Here is a 19,856-nt window from a genome sequence, read left to right on the forward strand (position 1 = left end):
AGCAGATAACCACAACACAGTTTTACACTGTGAGCTTAATTTTATTCATCAACAGTCAAGGGAAACAAACAAAATGTTTTCACAAAACTCAAATTCACTTAATATAATAAATAAGGTGAATAAATAAGGAAAGCACATGTAAATCATATCTTTGTCCAGTTAGCTTTTTTTAAAAAGCATACAAAAATCTCTTTAAAAGCAATCCATGCTAAACAACAAGATAACTGATTGTCCTTTCAGCCGGACTGACACCTTCATGGCTTTGAAACGCAGTGATGATTCTGTAATGTTCAACATTACAATTATCTTAAGCAACGATATAAATTATTTATATAAAATAACACAGCCATCACTAGGTTACTAGTGTCAGTGATTCGCTGGGACGATGTGAAAATGAACAAATCCATTGGAAATCGAAGCATTTTCAAAGGAATATTCAAGGTTCAAGACAAGTGATTGTAACAACTGACAGCACACAATGTTGATTACCACAACAAAACACAACAAGGGACAAGTCAAAATATCCTTAAAATTGCCATTAAATTAAAATCTATTTTCTAAATGCATGTTATTGATCTTGTTGTGAACTATTCAACAAATCCTATTCACTAACAACTAACAAGTCTCCAACATTAACAAGTCTTTTTTGATAATCTGTAACACTTGGATGTACAACACAATACAGAAGAAAAGATGTCACTACTTCTGTTCCATGACGGCAAAAATCTGGGTTACAGTGAGGCACTTACAGTGGAAGTGAAGTAGGCCAATTGTAAATAGAATAGTATTTCAATAGTATAGCCACAAGATGTAAACAGCATTCATGTTAACGTGATTTTAGTGTGGGGAAAATTAGCTTACTAACCTTTTCTGTATAAAGTTATAAACAACTTCAACTTCAGGTTGAAGGTCCAATGACTATTCAACTTCATCAACATGGCAACAATACTCCATAAACCATAAAAGACTGTAAAAATAATTATTTAAACAACTTTACCACTCATATTATACACATTTTAAAGAGGAATTAAATTGCTTTTATAAAATTATTAGCTTCACATTTTTACCTTTAAATCCTCCAAAGTCAAAACTTATTTTTGTGGTCGCATTTAACATTACACCACAGGTTGATTGAGCTTAACCTGTATTGAATCCAGTATTCCTTTATTTATTTGCAAAATCTTTAGTTTCAATGGCACTTATAGATCCTTAACAAATACTTTAGTTAAAGGGAACCCCAGCCAACCCTTCTCTGGCTCTTCGTAATCCTCATCCTCCTCCTCTCCCTCAGTCCCTGCAGTCTCACCCTGCAGACGATAACCCAGCCTCCTGAAGAAAGCTTCTCCCACCCTGGAAGGAAATGGCACGTGGGCGTAGACCCGCCTTATGCCACTCTGCTTTGTTTTGGACTCCAGGCCCTGCACCAGCAATCTGCCCAGTCCCTCTCTGCGGTACCAAGACTGGACCACCAGCCTGCAGATCCTACAAACACCGTCCCGACTCCAACCGTCTCTAGCCACGCATCCCATTATCTCTCCGTCAGAGTCCGCAACCCACGCCTCTCCAGCAACCTTTGCCCTCTCCTTCAGCTCATCCTCATCCACCTGCTCTCTCTCGTTTGTCGTCTTCTCTTTGGCTTTTTTACGGCGTTTGGTTTTCTCCTGGTTGGTGATCAGTTTGGCTCGGTTGAAGTAAGGATTGGGTAGATCTGGCTCGGTGTCTGCGTGGTAACTGCTGCCCACGTAGTCCCAATATGGCCTGCTGGAGCCCAAGATGCCCACCGATCGCGGGATGGTGAGCTTGAGGTAGATGATGAGGATGAAGACGGGAATGACCAACGCCAAGATAAAAGAGTGCAGCACACAGCGGAGGATGGAGGACAGGGTGGCCAGCATGAAGAGAGCAAGCGGACGGGTCAGAAGGTGAAGAATCAGGCGGTTCTCCATTCCCTCACATCCTTCCTGCAAACAGAGATAGAATGAGAGGAGAAAGAGCGATTTGAGAATCTCACATTTTTTGCAGAATCATTTGTCCACTTCATCATTTAGCATCAACAAAACACAAAAACATTATTTTGAACCATATTAAAAGATATTTTCAAATTACGCTATATATTTAAATCAATAGGCTAAATCATGTTGTATTCTTGCTTTAACAAGTATTTTAAACAACAGTTTAAGTTTCAGTCACTTCCCAAATCTATTATTGTTTTTTTTTCAGACAGTGAATATTTCATTAAAGCTGAATAAGCAGGTACAGTATCTCAAAAAGAGGCTTTCATCCTTCACAATATATAAAATAATGAAAAAGTATTGCTCTCTAATTAACAACGACAAAAACACAACAGTCTAATACTAAAGGATTTAAAAGCATTGATAGTGTGCAAATATCTGAGGGATATACAATGTTGAATCGCACCTTGATGAGAGCCTTAACAGCTTCAATGTCCTTCTCCTGCATCCTCCGCAGGACTACCTCACCAAGATCCAATCTAACCATCTTACCTGAGAGACATTATTACAAAATAAATAAATAAAACAGTAATGTTAAACATTAAAATAGGGAAATCTGAATTCACTCTAGATTTGCATTTTATTTCAGAGAACTCAACTGCAAGAAACAGGAAACTCTCGTTGGAATAAATGCAAATAAAGACAAAGTGATAGACTTGTGGTTTATGTATGACATCCGTGTGGGTAATTACATCTCCAACATTTATCAAAAAAAAATCATGGCTTGTTTGTATTTCAGGTTGTGCAACTGTTCATGAAGCATTTAACAGGTTTAAAGTAGAATGTATGTAACGTTACCGTTAGCTTGCTCCGTCAACCCTAGTGACACCATTTAAACCCTTATATGGTAAACGACGCCTTCTTTATTGCTCAATCTATGGCTATCATATATAGAGCATGCGTGACCTACTTACCTAATATTCAGAGACGCAGGGATTGCTTTAAAAGAAAAGCAATACCCTCCTCTGTAGTAGATGTTACTTGCAGTGTTTGAGGGACTTAAGGATTCAGCGTTGTCTTCCCGCATGGAATGTAATTTTAACCAATCCTCATCCGGGAATACGAGCCTGCGCAAACTGCGTAGTGTGGATGCGCACGTAGCGGTTTAACCTTTCGACGCTAAAACGCATGCGCACTGTATGGATTTGACTTGTGGCGTTATAATAATAATCCTAATGATGATAACAATAATTCGTCACATTTATATTGAGTTTTTTTTCAGCACTCAAAGCGCTTTACATGGAAGACATATCTCCTTAACCAACACCAATGTGCAGAATCCACCTGGATGTTGATGATGATGTTTACCAGTTAAGTCTTTATGAAAAAAAAAAAAGTAAAAGTGTGCAGCTCATCTCTGTATGTAAAATAATAATTTGTATCCATATCAAAATGGAATATTAAATGTATTCATTAAATCTAACCACAAATACCTACATATGAACATAATCTGAATACACTTCTAAATTCTGAGAAATTACTAAAACAGCAAACACATAATGACATTCATACCTATTTTTATTGGTAATTGTCATCTAGTACCAATATTAAGAAACAGAGTAGACATATTTACAAAAGTTCACTTTGTACAGTAACTGTCAACATGACAGCATATCATATTTCATATTAGTTTATAAATTCTCTTTTCAGTGCACCCTAGATGTAGAAGAACACCAGGGATTTTCTTCATTTAGAAACCATTGTTTTTGGTTGGGCTGAATTCCATGATTGTGGTTTGTGAAACAGCTCTCCGTAGGGGCCAGGTGAACAACCGCTATGTCCTTTATCCCCACAAAGTGCAGTCTTGGGGGGACAACAGCTTAAGAAGAAGACACAGTGGTGTTCTAAGGATGTCGATGTATGCAACAAACAATTCTCAAATTATTTATGTAAGATTTAACAAAGGTCCTGTGTCAGTCCTACAGCTACAACACTGTCATCAGCTTCCTAATCTTTGAAAACCATTATTCACAGTTCAAAAAGAAACACTTTAGAATGACAGAACCATTACTTGAAATGAAAACATTTGTATATCTGGTAAACACGTGCCACTTGTAGTTTTGCATGTGAAACAGTGTCATGAGGTGTGAATTGTGTTAAAGCCAGTTAAACTATCAGATTTACTCCATATTCAGCCCTAAATTCCAATCAGTCCCATCTCTGATGATATGCTCTCAGCCTCAGCAACTTTTGACTCTTCTGACATTACTTCCTCTCGTACTCCTTGTGAATCATTATTTTGCTTTTCCTCAGTTCCTTCCACAAACCTATGTCCTACATCTGCTGCCTCTATTCCACCTTCTCTCAAACTGCTCGTGCTAACTTCAATTATAACAATGCCTTCTCCTCCTTCTAATTGGAAGATTCCCTCCATTTGCCCAGAGTTTGCCCCAACAGCACTTTTAAAACTGCCCCTTGCCCCAGAACCGTTGCCATCACCTTCTATCAGTGCAATCATTTGAACACTGTCACCTGGACCTGTGCTTCCATCAATTTTTGTTTCGTCACCAAGCTCAAACACCACATCCTGCCCTTCCAGAGGCACCAAAGCTTGACCCGAGTGGCAAGAAAGGCTGAGATCCTCACCTGGGCATCCTATGTAGCCTGAGCCTGGTTGAATGTTCTCCTCACCCGTAGACTCTGTTTGGAAATGAAGCACAAATGACTTCTCTACTTCAACATTTCCCTCAGTATTTGCAGTTCCATGCCCCTCACTCTGTCCAGCCCACTCTTGGAGTAAGTTAAGAGAGACCATTTCGGTCTTCTCTTTTCCTGCATCTCCCTCGCATTCTCCCTCTGTCTGAAACCGGAGTACATATGACTTCTCTCTTCCCCCACTATTCCCTCCCTCTTCTCCCTGGCCCTCACCTTCGATCTGTAAGACATAAGACTGCCCTGCATCATTCCCTCCCTCCATCTCCACCTTCACCTCCATACCATCCCCCTGATCTCCATTCTCCATTTCTTTTTTTAGGCACAGAACAAAGCGCTCCCTTGGAATTTCTTCAACAGCTTTCTCCTCGACTGGAACACTCTCAGGATCACCGCTCAACACAGCGGAACTGTTTGCTAGTGTAGAGTTTTGTGTCACTGACATAATGCTAACTGCAGGGACAGAAGGACTTTCAAGTACTTGGCTATTGCTGACAGGCGACACAACCAGTGGATTGTTAGAATTAAGCTGCGGGAACTCTGTCTTCACAGAAGCAGCAGAAGTGGCACTGGATATCGTAGTAGATGTGGAAGTAGCAGCTGAAAACATAAATGGTTGCTTGACTGGTGTGGTCTGAACAGTAGGAGGGGATTTTGGGGTAGCAGCTTTAGGCTTCCGTCCACGCCTATTTCCACCTTTCCTGCTACGACTGAGGCTTCCTAAAATGGGACGAGCCATCGTCGATGTGCTTTGAGGCTGGGCAGTGATGAGGGGAGCATTATTATTGGTCAAAAAAAATCTCTGCTGTGTCTGAACTGGTTGAAATTGCTGAATTTGAGTTTGGGGTGCCGCCAAAACTTGGGGCATTGCCTGAATGGTCTGGAGCAAGGGGAGGGTCTGTGGTTCTGAAGAGGTGGGAAGAGTGTTTGTACCAGATGCTGTGGGGACCAGGATCAGACTAGGCTGGTTACCATTGTTAGACTGGCACTGAAGTAGCAGAAAATTCTGTGTCTGTGGAGGTGGTGGGGGAGGAGGGGGTGGTGGAGGAGGGGCTTGCTGTGTTGGAGTGGGATTGGAGAGTGGGATCAGTTGCAGCCCTGAAGTTGTCTGGATCATAAAATAATTCTGTGATGTGTTTGGAGGTATGTCAAGATTTGGTGGTGAAAGAATCAACGTGGAATTGCCATCACTAGGAAACAATGAGGTAAGCCCTCCAGGTACATTCAAGTTTAAATTTAGCGTTGCTGTCTCTGAAGCCCCAATACCTTTAGCCACCTTTCCTGCTTCCTTTGTACATGCTACTGCACCCCCAGAACTGTGAGTTCTCAAGTGCCTCTGCAGGTAGGAGAGCATGACAAACTCTTTTCCACAGTGTTGGCACTTGAAGTCCTTTCGCGAGGAGTGTGTGCGTAGGTGTAGCTGCAGATTAGATGAGTGGGTGAAGCTCTTGTGGCACTGGGAGCACTGAAAGGGCCTTTCTCCAGAGTGTGTCCGTTCGTGCTGTTTGAGGTTGGAGGTCTGAGAGAAAGCCTTACCGCACACAGAGCAAGCATGTGGACGTAGGCCAGAATGGAGCTGACTATGGCGACGGAGACAGCTGGTGTTCTTGAAAGACTTTCCACATTCCTGACATACATATGGCCTCTCACCGGTGTGCTGGCGAAGATGGTACTGGTAGTGTGAGCTCCATTTAAAGGTCAGTGGACAGTAGGGGCACTGAAAAGCCCGCACACCTGTGTGGACCTATATGGGTTAAGAAAATTTTTCAAGATGTTTTAATATTTATCTTGGTTTTTAGCTGATTTTGAAAACAAACAAATATTTCCCCCAAAAATTGGTCTACCTACTGGTCAATTGCCATGCACTTAAATTTAAGTGGAACTTTTAAACTTAAAAACACACAAAAGCACCATAAAAGCATAATAAGATACAAAACGAAATTGAAGTTAATAGTAAGCTCTTCTGTAGTGAGCCACTAACTGCTGAAACCAAGTCATTGTGTCAGTAAGTTGAACTTGTGAATTGGATCAGCCCATGAATTAACCATTCAGACCTCTTTTTTTTAAAACCAGATCAAACGATTGTAATGCAAAAGATACAACTGGTTGACGCCAAGGAGAACTAGTGTGTATGTCAAGGATGTGGATGTTTTTGTATGTTTGTTTAGGTACTCATTTATTTCTGATATTAATTTCTTATTTAATTTTTATTTCTATTACTCACACAATTGTGAATATAAAAGACTTATACTATAATACACAAGTACAGACTTTTAGGATACTTTCATGGTGCCTTTGAAACTTGACAGACCAGTCCCTTTTTATGACATTTATAATAATAAATAATAAATTCATTCCAAAAAATTAGAAGTACATCAAAACATTTACATTTGTGTTCCATGCAATTTATTTAAAAATATTTAAATGTAATTAATGTAGCAAATACATCACAACATTGATTTAATAATGCAGAGTATACAGGTTTTTTTTTTTTATTGCTCTTGCGCAGAAACAAATCAAAACATCAAGTTGAAAAGCAGCTGTGTTTACCCTTTGGTGTATGGAGAGCAGTGAGGACCTTTTGAAGCTCTTGCCACACTCTGTGCATCGATACGGTCTCTCCCCAGTGTGATCTCTCATGTGGTACCTAAGTCCTGATGAACCTTTAAATGACTTCCCACATTCAGAGCAGCGATATGGCCTCTCTATAGGGAATATAAACAGAAATACCATTGTGAGATAAATATCACGTTGTGTGAGACAGTCTCATGTATCAAATGGGTGTTTTTAATACAAAGATGTAAGGTCTTCATAGATCAAAAGCTTGAGAACAAATAGCATAAATGTATAATAAATGAGAATAAATAAACCTCACAGTCAGAGAAGCCAGATTTCGAATATAAACCAAACAAATGGTTTAACATCCACTGCAGCACCCTTACCGTTATTTGTGGCAGATGTCTTGCTACCTCCACCTCTCCTGCTTCCCTTCCCTGATGCTTTGGCAGATGGCTTCACAGCTCGTCTCTCTCCCTCCTCGGTGACAGCAATTAGACTGACATGGATCTCTCTCTCTCCATCTTCACCATCTCTTTTTAAAGAGGGCAGGGGCAGTGACAGAGAGGGACAGACGATCTCTACTTCCGCCTCTGCCTCAGCAAGCAGCCTCTGCTCGGGAGTGTGGGAGTGCTGGTGGTTGAGCAGAGAGGAGAGCAGAGGAAAGGAGCGGTCACATGCCGAGCAGTTGAACTGAGAACGCGACTCAGACAGAGCGAGAGGATGGGCCTTGAAAAGAAACAGATAATGAGAAATGGAAGTGGTTTCTTAAAAAGCTCTGACAAGAATTTATTTGGTCTTACCTGAGCCATGTGTCTGGTCAGTCCACTGCTGGTCTTGAAACTCTTCCCACAGTAGGCACATTCTGTGGTAGTTTGTGCAGTTGAGACACTAGTCTCAGTGGACATCTGATTCACAGATGCGGTGAAGGTCTGAAGTAGATCATACTGTGCCTGCCCTGACTCATTTCTAACCACATCCAGACCAAGTAACTCTGCCCCCTGACCGCTATCTGCAACTGCGGTGGTTTCAACAACCTCTTCAAAGTCTGCCAGCAATGGTGTAGCCCCCACCAGTGACACCCCACCTCCCTCCGTGCTATTTCCTGTAACAACCTCTTCACCGCCTGCTGGACCGAGGCTATCTAGGTGTAGAGTCTGATGCGCCTCAAGGTGACTCTGTGTTGAAAATGTCTCATTACAGCTGCCACAGCTAAACAGCAAAACACCAGCACCCGTGTCGGTCTTACTCATGTGGATATGCTCTGTGCCCGTGACAGCGGAGGAAGTGTGTGTGAGTTGCAGCTGTGGCAGAATGTTCTGATTGTCTGTGCCTGAGGTAGCAGGCGAGGGCGTACAGTGAGACAGGAACACCTGTCCGACTCCTCCCTCCTGTCCACCCACGAGGCCTACCATTTCAGAAATGCTCATCCCAACAGTGTTCAAATCCTCCGTCAGCACCACCTCCATCTCTCGAGTGGCTGACTCTGAACCGGCCCCTCCAGCCTTCCCAGCACTCTTCGCCTTTCCTTCTTCGTGAGAGATACGATGCAAAGCCAAGTTGGATGAATGCGTGAAGCTGCGTCCACAATCCCCACAGATATATGGACGTTCTCCCGTATGTATGCGCATGTGCTGTCGCAGATTAGTGGACTGACTGAAGGCCTTAGTGCAGACTTCACAAACGTAGGGCTTGAAGCCCAGGTGTACATTCTTATGGCGACGCAGGCTGCTGGAGTTCTTGAAGGCTTTGGAGCAGCTGTCACACGGGTACGGACATTCACCAGTGTGCTGGCGAAGGTGATACTGGTAGTGCGAGCTCCATTTGAAGGTTAAAGGGCAGTAGGAGCACTGGAAAGTGCGAAGACCTGTATGCACACTGCGGTGAATCTGGATATATAAACCATTGTGATAGGAAGTAAATCAAGTTTCTACAATTGTAACATTGGAAGAAAGTCACTTTTAAGACCAAATACATTCATAAATTCTCAGAATTAATGGGTAAAACTACAGTAAGGGTGTATATAATAATCTCCAGCTATCAGAGGGCTAGGAATGCTACATAAAACAATCATGAAATCAATTATTTTAAAATTTAAATAAACTAAATGTTTAAAAGTTTGTGGTCAGTCATAATTTCTTTGGAAAGAAATTAATACTTTTTTATTTGGCAAAGACACATTTTATTGGTCAAAAGTGACAGTAAAGACTTATACATTGTTAAAAAATATATATATATTTCAAATAAAAGCTGTTCTTTAGAACTTTCTATTCATAATCAGAACCCTGAAAAATTGTATCACAGTTTGATTTATCTGGACCATAAAGATATATATGGTGACACTGCTTGAGATTGGAATGGCTCACCTGTAGAAGAGAAGAGCGTTTGAATGCTTTACCACAGTCATCACACTTATAGGGCTTCTCTCCAGAATGAGACCTTAAATAACATACAAACCAACTTTATGAAGTAAAAATTGTGGTGAACAGAAATAATAAAACAAAATAAAGTAGTCAGCACAGAATCACATCTTACATTGGGGTTTGTGACCTGGCATGTCAACCCATATCTAGAATAATTTGACCTCTCACCTCTGGTGGTATAGTAGGGCAGATGAGCCCTTGAAGGCCTTAGGGCAAAGGTTACAGCGATATGGCCTCTCGTTGTTATGGCTTCTCTGATGATGTGCCAGTCTGGATGACCACTTAAAACTCTTCCCACAGTCCAAACACTGGAATGGATGCTCTGGGTTTTGAGCCACCGCTGCAACAGGGGGTGATGATGATGTCACCATGTCACCTGTGAGCCCGACTGTTACTGACTCTTTGCCCTCTTCTTCTCCCCTCTCTCCATCCTCTTCTCCATCCTCTGTGGAGGGGAGGAGGGAAGGAAAGGGAGAGAGGGAGGAGGATGTTTGAGAAGGTAAGAGTTCGGTTTGGACCACCAGAGTAGCAACAGAGTTGGCCATCAGAAAAAGTTGGGCTGTAGTGAAGGGATCTCAGTTTTGCAGTTTTGCTCTAATTATGGCAGCCATGGCTTGTGTTTGGTGGATTTTGGGCCAGTTTTCTCAGATTTCAGCCGGGGAATCTTTTCTGAAGATGAAAGTCTTGTCGTCTTCTCCTTCGTTGATAGAGCTGTACACATTTAAAAACATATAAATAGATTTAAGATATATTATATGTATGCAAAAAAAAAAAAAAAAAATGCAACTACTATAATCATGAGTGCAAAGGATAACAAATTAAATGGGCATATCAGATCCTCATATTATATGTTCCTCATATGATGTGTTTAAGGTAGTTTAGCTCTCGGTGGTAGCAAATCAAATTAGGCAGATGTCAATATCAGCTTGAATAGCATTTCCTCATTCTCAAAAACTATGAATACAAGGTAAAAGTAAATATGACCCAGACTACACTTAAAATTAGGATAAACATGGTTTATGCTATGCAGAATGTGTTTTGGAATTATGATCTTCAAAAATTCAAATTTAAGAGACATTCAGAAACACTCAAACTATTAAGACAACCCTATTGGTCATCAGAACATGTCGCAGCAAATCATTAAAACAGTTTGTGGTAATATTAATACGTTTTAAATTTTGCTTTACTTTCGCCCAATCATTTTTATGACTGAAGCAAATGAGTCCAAATGTGAGAATACCCAAAAAACTGGGATTTAAATGCAATTTGAGCCTGGGGAAAAAAGTTTTAAAATAGGTCATGATGCAAAATTATTAATATGATACATTTAAGATTGCGCCCTATTTCTAGGTCACTAATCAAGTAAGTGTGTGACAGTGATCATATGCTTTGTACAGAAGGTCAAATATTATTTCATTGAGTACTAGATGATCTTTGGATCATTCTCAAATCATGCAACAAAACTGTGGAGTGTCATTAAAGCAAAAACTAAGACTAACCCAATACAAAGATATTCAAAAAGATCTATGAAACTATGACATTTATGAACCTGCTATGCTAGTCATATAATTTGTAATGTAATCAATAAATAAATAAATAGGACAACAAATTGCCCCAGAAATTAGGAAGCCTTTAGACAAGAATGCATGTTATTTTAACAATAATTATTTTCCAGGAGTAACGTTAGGCTAATTCTGATCATCAATGCATCTCATCATCAGAAAACAGTCCATCTGAGAATTGACCCACCTTCTCCTTTAAAGTTCCTCCTCCTCCTGTTTCACTCCCCCTCCCTCGCCCGCTATCTATCTGTGTTCCTGCCTTCTTGTCCCAGGGAAAAGGGAAAAAAACTAAACACAAAATGAAGATAAAAGGCTTCAATTGGCCAAACCGCACTCACCCCTTAGTTTTTATACAAATCAATAGTGGATCGTTTTATCGGCTGTTTGTTGAATTATTTGTGCCATCTCGACCCGGCCTTATCGAATCCATCTCAGTCTTGTCTTCGTTCCTCAAGCGTCGCAATATTTATCGGAATAGGTACATTATTCAATGCATGTGTTATTCCCCTGGTACATTTCTATGAAATGGTCGTTTTTGATGTAATGATATAAGGCCGAAATCCGCAGTGTTAGTCCACACAACCTTAACAATAATCTAGAGCACAAACTAACCAGCAGTCGCCCTACTGTGACCGCCTCTCAGTAAAGTCTTCGGCTATTGGTTCGCTCTCGTCCCCTGTTGGTTTGTCTCATTGGTCAAAAACATACTGTGACGAACTTTTAATTAAGATGTGCGTAAAGCGTCCGCAGTTTTGTTTAAAATTAACAGGAAATAAACCCATTAGGTTATTGTTCAAATATCGCATCCTAAATAAGTCTCAATTCTTGATTATAAACCAAGGAATTTCATGTGATGCACTGGTTTGTCTCTGCGCAAGGATTTGTGGGAAATGTAGTTTAGCCATACGTCATCGCTTGCTCAGTATGTTCAATGTAGGCCTACCGCTAAACCCATAGACCTACTAAAGTAAGGAAATGTGCATGCCTACTGAAAAGTAATGATTAGGTATTATTTTTTTAAAGGTATATTCCCCTTTTTAATTTTAGCAATTTTAATTATAGCCTTCCCTTTTAGACAATGGACAATAACAAACATTTCAAAAATGTAGGCTACAATGTAAATTATTTTATTGTCTCTCTCACAAGGCACACAATTGAACACAGTCAGCCAGTTTTTGCATATTTAGTGCACATACATGTAGCATCTTTGAGTCTATGTAGACACAGAAACCGACCTAAACAGAGATGATTGGCGGTGAGTAGTAAAAAAGTACAAAACATGACAGAAGTCTTGCTTCTGAATAGCGAAAATAAATAATTTGAACATAATAAAAAAAAATTATATTAATAATAACATTATAATAATATCAATAAATAGTAAATACTGTATCAAAATCCTAAAAAAGAGGGAAGGAAAGGGAAAAAAATATGTTAATATTGCAACACATTGATAGAGCACTGGACTTATACGTACAAACACATTATACGTAAACACACATTGTATATACCAGTTTACATTCGAGAACATGTATGTACAGCTTTACAGTACCAAAGTATCACAATACATAGTATTTTAAGGCGTAGGTTGTCTTTTTCTCATGTTGCTTGAAATAAGGTTTATCAAAACATGTTCCTAAATTACAGAACCAGTAATATAAACAAAAAACAAAAAAACAATATAAACCCCAATATGCTGTGCAAAAATTAAGACAACAACATAAAAGAAAGACAAGCAAAGTTCCGGTCAGTGCTAGTCCTCTCTCCTTCAGCACTGATATATGTTACACTCCCAAAATATTGCTACATCTAGTGGCAGAGAATTGTAACCTAGGTAACAGTGAAGAGGAAATTAAATTGTATAAAAATACAATGATGTCATACGTGTGTGTGTGTGTGTGTGTGTGTGTGTGTGTGTGTGTGTGTGTGTGTGTGTGTGTGTGTGTGTGTGTGTGTGTGTGTGTGGTACAATTGAAGCTGAAAGATAAAATAAGAAAGAGTACACTTCTTGAATTGCAAATGAAATAATGTTGACAAGGTTGATGTGTATCAAGAAATCAAATAAATAATATCATCAAATAAATAACTAGTCAATAAATAAATAAATACATAAATAACGAATAGTTCTGAAAATGAATTGTATAAAAAAGAAAAGGCAAAGGAAGGTTTACGGTTAAATGGAGCGTCAGAAGCAGGATGTCGACTGGAGTGCACTGTTATTTTCAGATGGGACTCCTTCAGTGATCAGGCTTCAGACTGCGACAGGGATGGACTGGAACTTAAAACAACTGGGCCTGGGACATACACAGATAATCGCCCACTACAACATCGCACAAAGCATTTGGGGATGTTTAAATCTTTCTCACATGATATGGTGTCAGATGATTGAATGTGCCCCTTTTTATGACTCAATTTACCCCTATCTTGGGACAGGGACTGGATCTCATTTTTTGATTGGTCATACTTCTATGGCACTACATTTCAGCTGATAAAAAAACATTCTGAAATAAAATGAGGCCAAATCAATTGTTGTCTTTCTGGTTCCATATGCAATATTCATAATTGTGCATGACTGGAAATGCAGGATTGTGTTAGGCACAGATTCACTCCCATGCTTATACTTGGTTTGGAAGCAAACAGCAATGGAGGTTGAACAAGAATGAAACTGAAAAACAGTAGATTGTGAATGGGTAGGAGAGAATAAGTTGAAATATTCAACTTCCCTACTTTCACTCAGATGGGCTGGTCTGACGATATCGAAAGTATTTTCCCACAAGTCGACTCGGCCCACTGGGAAAAGTCCCGTTGCTCCCTATGGCCAGTCCATCCCTGGACTGTAATAATGATCGAGTCCTGGCCTTTTTTTGCTGTATTGTAAAGGAGACTGTTCAGCGCCAAGTTTTTTTTTTTTTTTTGGCGTGATAGTTGAGGTTCCTCATGCTGGTAATCTAGATTTAAGGGTAAGGAACACTCGTGAGGCCCAGTCACAGAAGAGCCGGAACTGCTGCAGGAGTTCCTGAGAGGACTGAACCACCTCCCAGTGAAAGGTGGGATTAGGTGGAAGTGAGGGAGAGGGAACGGGGATCTGGGGAGCCTCTGTTCTGGTCATCTGAAATGTAAAAAAACAAAAGTCACAATGATGAATGCACTGATGATATTTCCATGTAACTATATATTCTACAGTATTATACACAACTGGTCAAAAGTTTGGGGATTATTTTTATGTTTTTGAGTCTCTTGTGCTCACCAAGGCTGCATTTATTTGATAAAAAATACAGTTTTCGGTTGTACTGTATTTTAGAATATAAATTATTGCTGTGATGGCAAAGCTTTTTTAATAAAACAAATCAGCATCATTGGCTTCAGTGTCACATGATCCTTCACAAATCATTGTAATATGCTTATTTGCTGCTCAATAAACATTTCTCATTATTATCAATGTTGAAAACAGCTGTGCTACTTAACATGTTTGTGGAATCCTTTTTCAGAATTCTATAATCAATAGAATGGTCAAAAGAACAGCGTTTTTTTTAAAACAAAAATCTTTTTTAACATTAATGTTTTTACTGTCCCTTTTGATTAGTTGAATGCATCCTTGTTGAATAAAAGTATACATTTCTTTTCTTTTTTTAAATCTTACTGACCCCAAAACTTTTAATGAGTATAATACTTCATATTTTAATTACCTACACAATTTATAGGTTTTATAAACAATAAATAAGCCAATCTTGTAACAGTTGTATCGTTTGCTGAGAGATGTGCGTCTGCACGTACCTGACGCTGTAAGGAGTTTATGAGGCTCTTAATGTGGGAGATCATGCCTGTCAACTTTGGTATTGAGCTGTGCTGCTGCTTGCGTGTTATTCTGTTCAGCCACTCAAAATGGTGCTCGAAGGACTTCAAGTCTGCATGGAGCTGAGAAAGTGTAGGCTTGGACTGCAAGAGAGAAAAAGAGAATGAGCCAAAAAGAACATTAGTAAAATCATCCAGAACAAAACAACATGATAATGTCATAGCAAACTAACCAAAGAACTACATTGTACAAGCAGACAGATAAAGGGTAGTGCAACTGGTGCAACCCATGCATTAGGGAGTCCCAGGCCCCGCAATTATGAATTGACCAATTGGGACCCTATTGTTTGGGATGGCTCTGTACTGTTAGAGAGGTAAATAATGAAAATAAAAGGTAGCACGAGGGTCTATTTGTCCTCATACACACCTCCAGAGAGGTGAGGTCACTGACTCTGCTGCTGATCGCTGGAAGAGACTTGAACCTGTGGTGATCAATCTCTGAACCAAACACCGGGTCTTTCTGAAAAGAAAGGAAAAAAGACAGAATGGGCATCAATAAAAAGTTCAAAACTGCATATTGCGCACACATTTTGAATAGAAACATCATGGCACTTTCCTCTAGTCACACCTAAGTTCTAGATCCCCAACTTTGAACTCAACAATCAAAACAAAGGAGTAACAGTTGTGCCAGAAATGAAACGACTGGCATCCACTAGCAGAACCACCGCAGAATTACAGGGAACGGCAGTCACCCAGAGTTCCCCGAGCTTTAACTTCTGAACCTAGACAATTCAAGTTCGTGACCTGAAGCCACAGGATGTTTTCTAGAGGAAGAATAACAACATAAGCAGTGACTAAGGAGTTTAAAGTGGAATAGACAACACTGGGCTGCAGGGAAACTCCAGGGTCAGGACTAAAAAAAGGTGCCATGACGTATGGGCCGGTCCGTGCCTTGCTGCACTGTCTTCACGTGGCACTAGAGGGAGACAGAAACGAACTCAGGTGTTTGTAAGATATCATAAGGGGCAACGAGTGACCCTAACTTGCTCTCGTCCGTGTTTAGACAATGCGTTACAATATCCGCGGTTCCTAATGTGGCCGCCACGTGAACGAAGCAGAGACTGTTTACAAGTCATCCGAAGGGTTGTTTGTGAGCGCTAATGAGTGCTGATAAAATGACAGGTGTAATGCTCCCTTTGTGTCTTTCAAGCCCTGTCAGAAGAGGAAAACAACATCGCAGACCAATCAGAGGTCAACGTGATGAAAATAATAGCGTGCTCAAGCCAGCTTTCTGTTTGGAATGATGTGTTTTTTCCTTGGTTTGTTGTTGTTTTTGAGCTCCCTCAGCTCTGCATCCCTCTATTTTCTCTATTTAGGTTCGTATTATCAGCCAAATGATGACACATCCATCCTTTAGCTCAATGTCCATCTTAGTGGGACTATCATCACACACACGAGCACTTGTTGTGCGTCTCTCATCCAGAGCGCTCTCTGATCTCTTTATCTCCTCGGTCGCATGTCCCCTTCTCCCACCCTACTCTCTCCGTTTGGATCATGACCTCACTCGACTGATTCTTGTGCCCTCCCTCCTCCCGTCTTCCTGAATGCAAATGGGAATGTGATAAATCGGAGTGATTTTTATCAGGACACTTTGCTGTGGAGACCGAAAGCTAAACAAGCAGCCCCACACCTACACAGACCACAAGTATTTACAACATGCACACTCTCACCGGCACGCACACACGGTCATACAAACATCGCATGTATACACACTCTCACCACCTCACACAAGTAACAGTAACACATTCTGTACATACACGCACACACAGAGTTTTATAGCTTTCTTGTGGGGACTTTCCGTCGACTCCCATTCTATTTTTCTTTCCTAGCCTTGACCCCTGTAAAGTGGAACTCCATGCAAGAAGAAAAGAAACCAAAATAAATGCTTCATGTCATTGAAAAACTAACAAAATGTTTTTCAAAGTGTGTCGGGCCCTTTTGTCACCAGTGGGGTCTTTGATAGAGTTCTCTGCTGTAACATCTGGTGCACATATACAAGGCGGCAGACGCAAAACACCCTTATATACAAGACGCACACACACACTCACAACCAACCATTATTGTGTCTAATTGAAGCAAAGAGCTGGAAGAGGTGGCATGGGATTTTGGACCCATAAGTGATGGATTCAGATCAGGTGATTCTCTGTGCTCAAAGGAAAATCTGTCCTGTTCGAGATGAGTAATCATTTGAGTTACACATAATCTCAATTAAAACTGGAACCAAAGACAATGCAGGGTCAAAAGAACAGCAGAAATACATCTTAAAGGGATAGAAATGAAAATGAAAGTTCTGTCATCATTTACTCTCTCTCTCGTGTCGTTCCAAAACTGCAGGACTTTCTTTCTTCAATGTAACACGCAGCAACAAGATATTTTGAAGAATGTTTAAAACATTCCAATTTTATTTTAGTTTCATTTACTATCATAGTTTTTATTAACATTTTGAATTAGCTTTTATTTCCATAGTAATTTCAGTGTTTTTTTTTATATTTCTAATACGTTTATTTTTTATTTCAGATCTCTCCTATTTGTGTGTGTTCCACAGAAGAAAGTCATACTGGCAAAATGAGGGTAAGTAAAGGATGACAGAATTTTCTTTTCTTTTGTTGAACTATCCTTTTTAATAAGAAACCCAATGATATGGAATCGTATTCCAACAAATAATCAAGCCTCATCCTATACGCCATTAAGCAGTACATCTGTTAACATTTTCATTTACAGTGGAACTGCATAGAAGGCAGCACTGTACTTTTCACCTTTCTGTGCCACGTGCTTCACCCATGCTGGTAAACAGGACTTCCAAGTAACCATGGGAACAAGGATCTGTTTATGTTTCCGAGGTAGGAAAGGGAGGCCTCGGAGAGGTGAGGGGGGCAATGTGGGTTCAAGACCCTCAAAGTACAGATCTCCATCACATAGCAACCACAAAAACCGAACTAAAGCCCACAGCATTTCGCTCTCAGATGGTCTGAGCGCTGGATACAAGCACAAGGCTCGTTCTGAGCCATGCAGATCGTGTTTATCCCCCATCCCGTAGGTTCAGGCTCATTAGGTTGAAAGTTTACGAATGTTACATTGCGATCTTTGATGGTGTCTGGGATGTCAGCCCTGCTGCTGGGCCTGAATCCAGGGATCTGGGTTTTTTTTTTTTTTTTGTCAGATAGAGGCTACAGTAATGAGCCTTATCTGCTCCCACATGGACTCAAAGCTACCGCAATCTGCTATCTCAGCTCTAATATGAGCCAGCTGAATAAAAAGCCGATTGACGGGTGTGCGCGCATGTTTGTGTGTGAGCGAAAGCGACAGAGATAAGCCAATTCCTGTCCACAAATCTTTTGCAAGGAGCATTATTATAGCCCAGCTGTTCAGAGGTTCGAGATAAAGATCTGATCATCATCAGCATCTCTGAGTACAGTGTGAGCTTCCTCTCCTGGTGTCACAGCAGATCAACTCACCAGTAGGTCCTGAGTCAGCTTCAGAAGGTGTCTGGTCTGATTGGTCAGCTTGTCAAAGTCAGTTTGGATCTTCCGGGGATGGGCAGGGAAGGCAGATGCTAACAGATGCAGTTGAGCCAACAGCAGCGAGAGGAGCAGCGATGAGGAGGAGTCACCGAACACTGCGGAGGAGAGCAAATCAATGATGCAGCTATAAACAACACACCAATGTTCGTCCCAGGAGCCCGTGCCACTCTTATAATAGGACCGTGTTTCCACACGTCCAAAAAGCATATCAAAAGTCTCAGCTCAAAGGATACTTATTTCATATTTTTTGGAAAATCGCACATGTTACATCACACTTAGAAGAAGAAGCGATCCGCTGAAGCTGCTGTGCGCCCTGAGCGAGTAACACTTTATCCATTATTACTGTCGACATGATAAATGCTTCTCTAATGAACTAACCGCGAGCGCCTCGAGCAATTATCCTGTCAAACTAACTTAACACATTAACACTAACAGGTTTCCATTAAAAAGTCCCGCATTTATAAATCACATTAAAAGCTTGCCAATTCAATAAATCAGTTAGCCTACATAGTTTTATCTTAGGAGGCATAAATTAGCCTAGTTAAACAGAGGGAGTTTTAATAACAAAAGGCGATTAGATGAGTTAAAGCAACAAGTGTCAATCGCAACATTGGAAATTAGTGGCAGTGATAAAAAAAGGGAAAGTAGGCTAACAGAGCGAATGTATAAACAATTTGACACTTACATTTCATATTTGTCCAGGTCCTTGTTTTAAAAAGCAGATATGTTGCAAATAAATACGCAGATAAACAAACAAACAAAATTAATAAATAAATGAAGCTCCAGATGTTGTCACGTGCTCCAAAGTTCGTCTCTCTCTCTCTCTCAGTATCCGCGCGAACGGCTCGCGACAGTAGTTTACAGAGGAAGAGCGTGAGGTGAGGAAGAAAATGAATGACAGAAGTGTAGGTTGAACGAGAACAAGAAAACAGCACCAAAACCTGACAGTTCCAATAGTTGTTTAGTTTTAACAAACGCGAGTGAGGATGGAAAGAGACACGGCGAGGGTCAGAGAGGTGTATGGAGGGAGAGACAGAGAGAGAGAAGGATGCGAGGGTAAGTCTAATTTTTCGCGAAGTGAAATGTTTAGGCTTGTTTAAAACTTCCTTTATAAAGACGGGGGTATGACACATCCTGAGTCACCACTTCATTCATAAAAACACTCACACACACACACACACACACACACACACACACACACACACACACACACACATTCGACTTCTCCTCAGAGCGCGCTTCCCGCCCCTCGGCACTGTCTGTCTCCTTTTGCGAATTTTT

At 40.5% G+C, this 19,856-nt stretch overlaps 3 protein-coding genes across 4 annotated transcripts; all 3 read right to left on the minus strand.

Moving 5' to 3' along the window:
• On the minus strand, nt 1–3,133 carry nat14 (N-acetyltransferase 14 (GCN5-related, putative)). Its single transcript, XM_079625782.1, has 3 exons — nt 2,927–3,133; nt 2,419–2,504; nt 1–1,961 (listed from the first exon to the last, which is right to left on the minus strand). Exons 2-3 carry the CDS (start codon nt 2,497–2,499, stop codon nt 1,200–1,202), a joined length of 843 nt encoding a protein of 280 aa, XP_079481908.1. The 5' UTR covers nt 2,500–2,504; nt 2,927–3,133; the 3' UTR covers nt 1–1,199.
• A 367-nt stretch (nt 3,134–3,500) lies between these two features.
• znf628 (zinc finger protein 628) lies at nt 3,501–11,879 on the minus strand. Of its 2 annotated transcripts, none has more exons than XM_079625783.1 (7): nt 11,544–11,879; nt 9,812–10,354; nt 9,587–9,659; nt 8,024–9,109; nt 7,607–7,949; nt 7,215–7,369; nt 3,501–6,408 (listed from the first exon to the last, which is right to left on the minus strand). In XM_079625783.1, the coding sequence occupies exons 2-7, from the start codon at nt 10,186–10,188 to the stop codon at nt 4,150–4,152; spliced, it is 4,293 nt and encodes a 1,430-aa protein (XP_079481909.1). In that variant the 5' UTR covers nt 10,189–10,354; nt 11,544–11,879; the 3' UTR covers nt 3,501–4,149. The 2 variants fall into 2 exon arrangements, with proteins under 2 accessions (XP_079481909.1, XP_079481910.1); XM_079625784.1 differs by having other exon boundaries at nt 11,393–11,879.
• A 2,205-nt stretch (nt 11,880–14,084) lies between these two features.
• Nucleotides 14,085–19,378, minus strand: il11a (interleukin 11a). Its single transcript, XM_079626591.1, has 5 exons — nt 19,261–19,378; nt 18,510–18,670; nt 15,422–15,514; nt 14,977–15,138; nt 14,085–14,311 (listed from the first exon to the last, which is right to left on the minus strand). Exons 1-5 carry the CDS (start codon nt 19,265–19,267, stop codon nt 14,138–14,140), a joined length of 597 nt encoding a protein of 198 aa, XP_079482717.1. The 5' UTR covers nt 19,268–19,378; the 3' UTR covers nt 14,085–14,137.
• Between the last annotated feature and the right edge of the window lie 478 nt (nt 19,379–19,856).

This window comes from Phoxinus phoxinus (assembly GCF_949152265.1).
Source record: "Phoxinus phoxinus genome assembly, chromosome: 10".
In the NCBI taxonomy this organism is placed as follows: Eukaryota; Metazoa; Chordata; class Actinopteri; order Cypriniformes; family Leuciscidae; genus Phoxinus; species Phoxinus phoxinus.

Excerpts from the sequence above, each read along its gene's own strand:
- nat14 (XM_079625782.1), bottom strand. The coding sequence starts at position 2,499 with ATGGTTAGATTGGATCTTGGTGAGGTAGTCCTGCGGAGGATGCAGGAG. Across the intron at positions 1,962-2,418 it reads CTGTTAAGGCTCTCATCAAG|GAAGGATGTGAGGGAATGGA; the intron begins GTGCGATTCAAC and ends CTCTGTTTGCAG.
- znf628 (XM_079625783.1), bottom strand. The coding sequence starts at position 10,188 with ATGGCCAACTCTGTTGCTACTCTGGTGGTCCAAACCGAACTCTTACCT. Across the intron at positions 9,110-9,586 it reads AACGCTCTTCTCTTCTACAG|ATTCACCGCAGTGTGCATAC; the intron begins GTGAGCCATTCC and ends TTATATATCCAG. Across the intron at positions 7,370-7,606 it reads GACATCTGCCACAAATAACG|AGAGGCCATATCGCTGCTCT; the intron begins GTAAGGGTGCTG and ends TATTCCCTATAG.
- il11a (XM_079626591.1), bottom strand. Across the intron at positions 15,515-18,509 it reads AGCTGACTCAGGACCTACTG|AAAGACCCGGTGTTTGGTTC; the intron begins GTGAGTTGATCT and ends CTTTCTTTTCAG. Across the intron at positions 14,312-14,976 it reads TAAACTCCTTACAGCGTCAG|ATGACCAGAACAGAGGCTCC; the intron begins GTACGTGCAGAC and ends TTTACATTTCAG.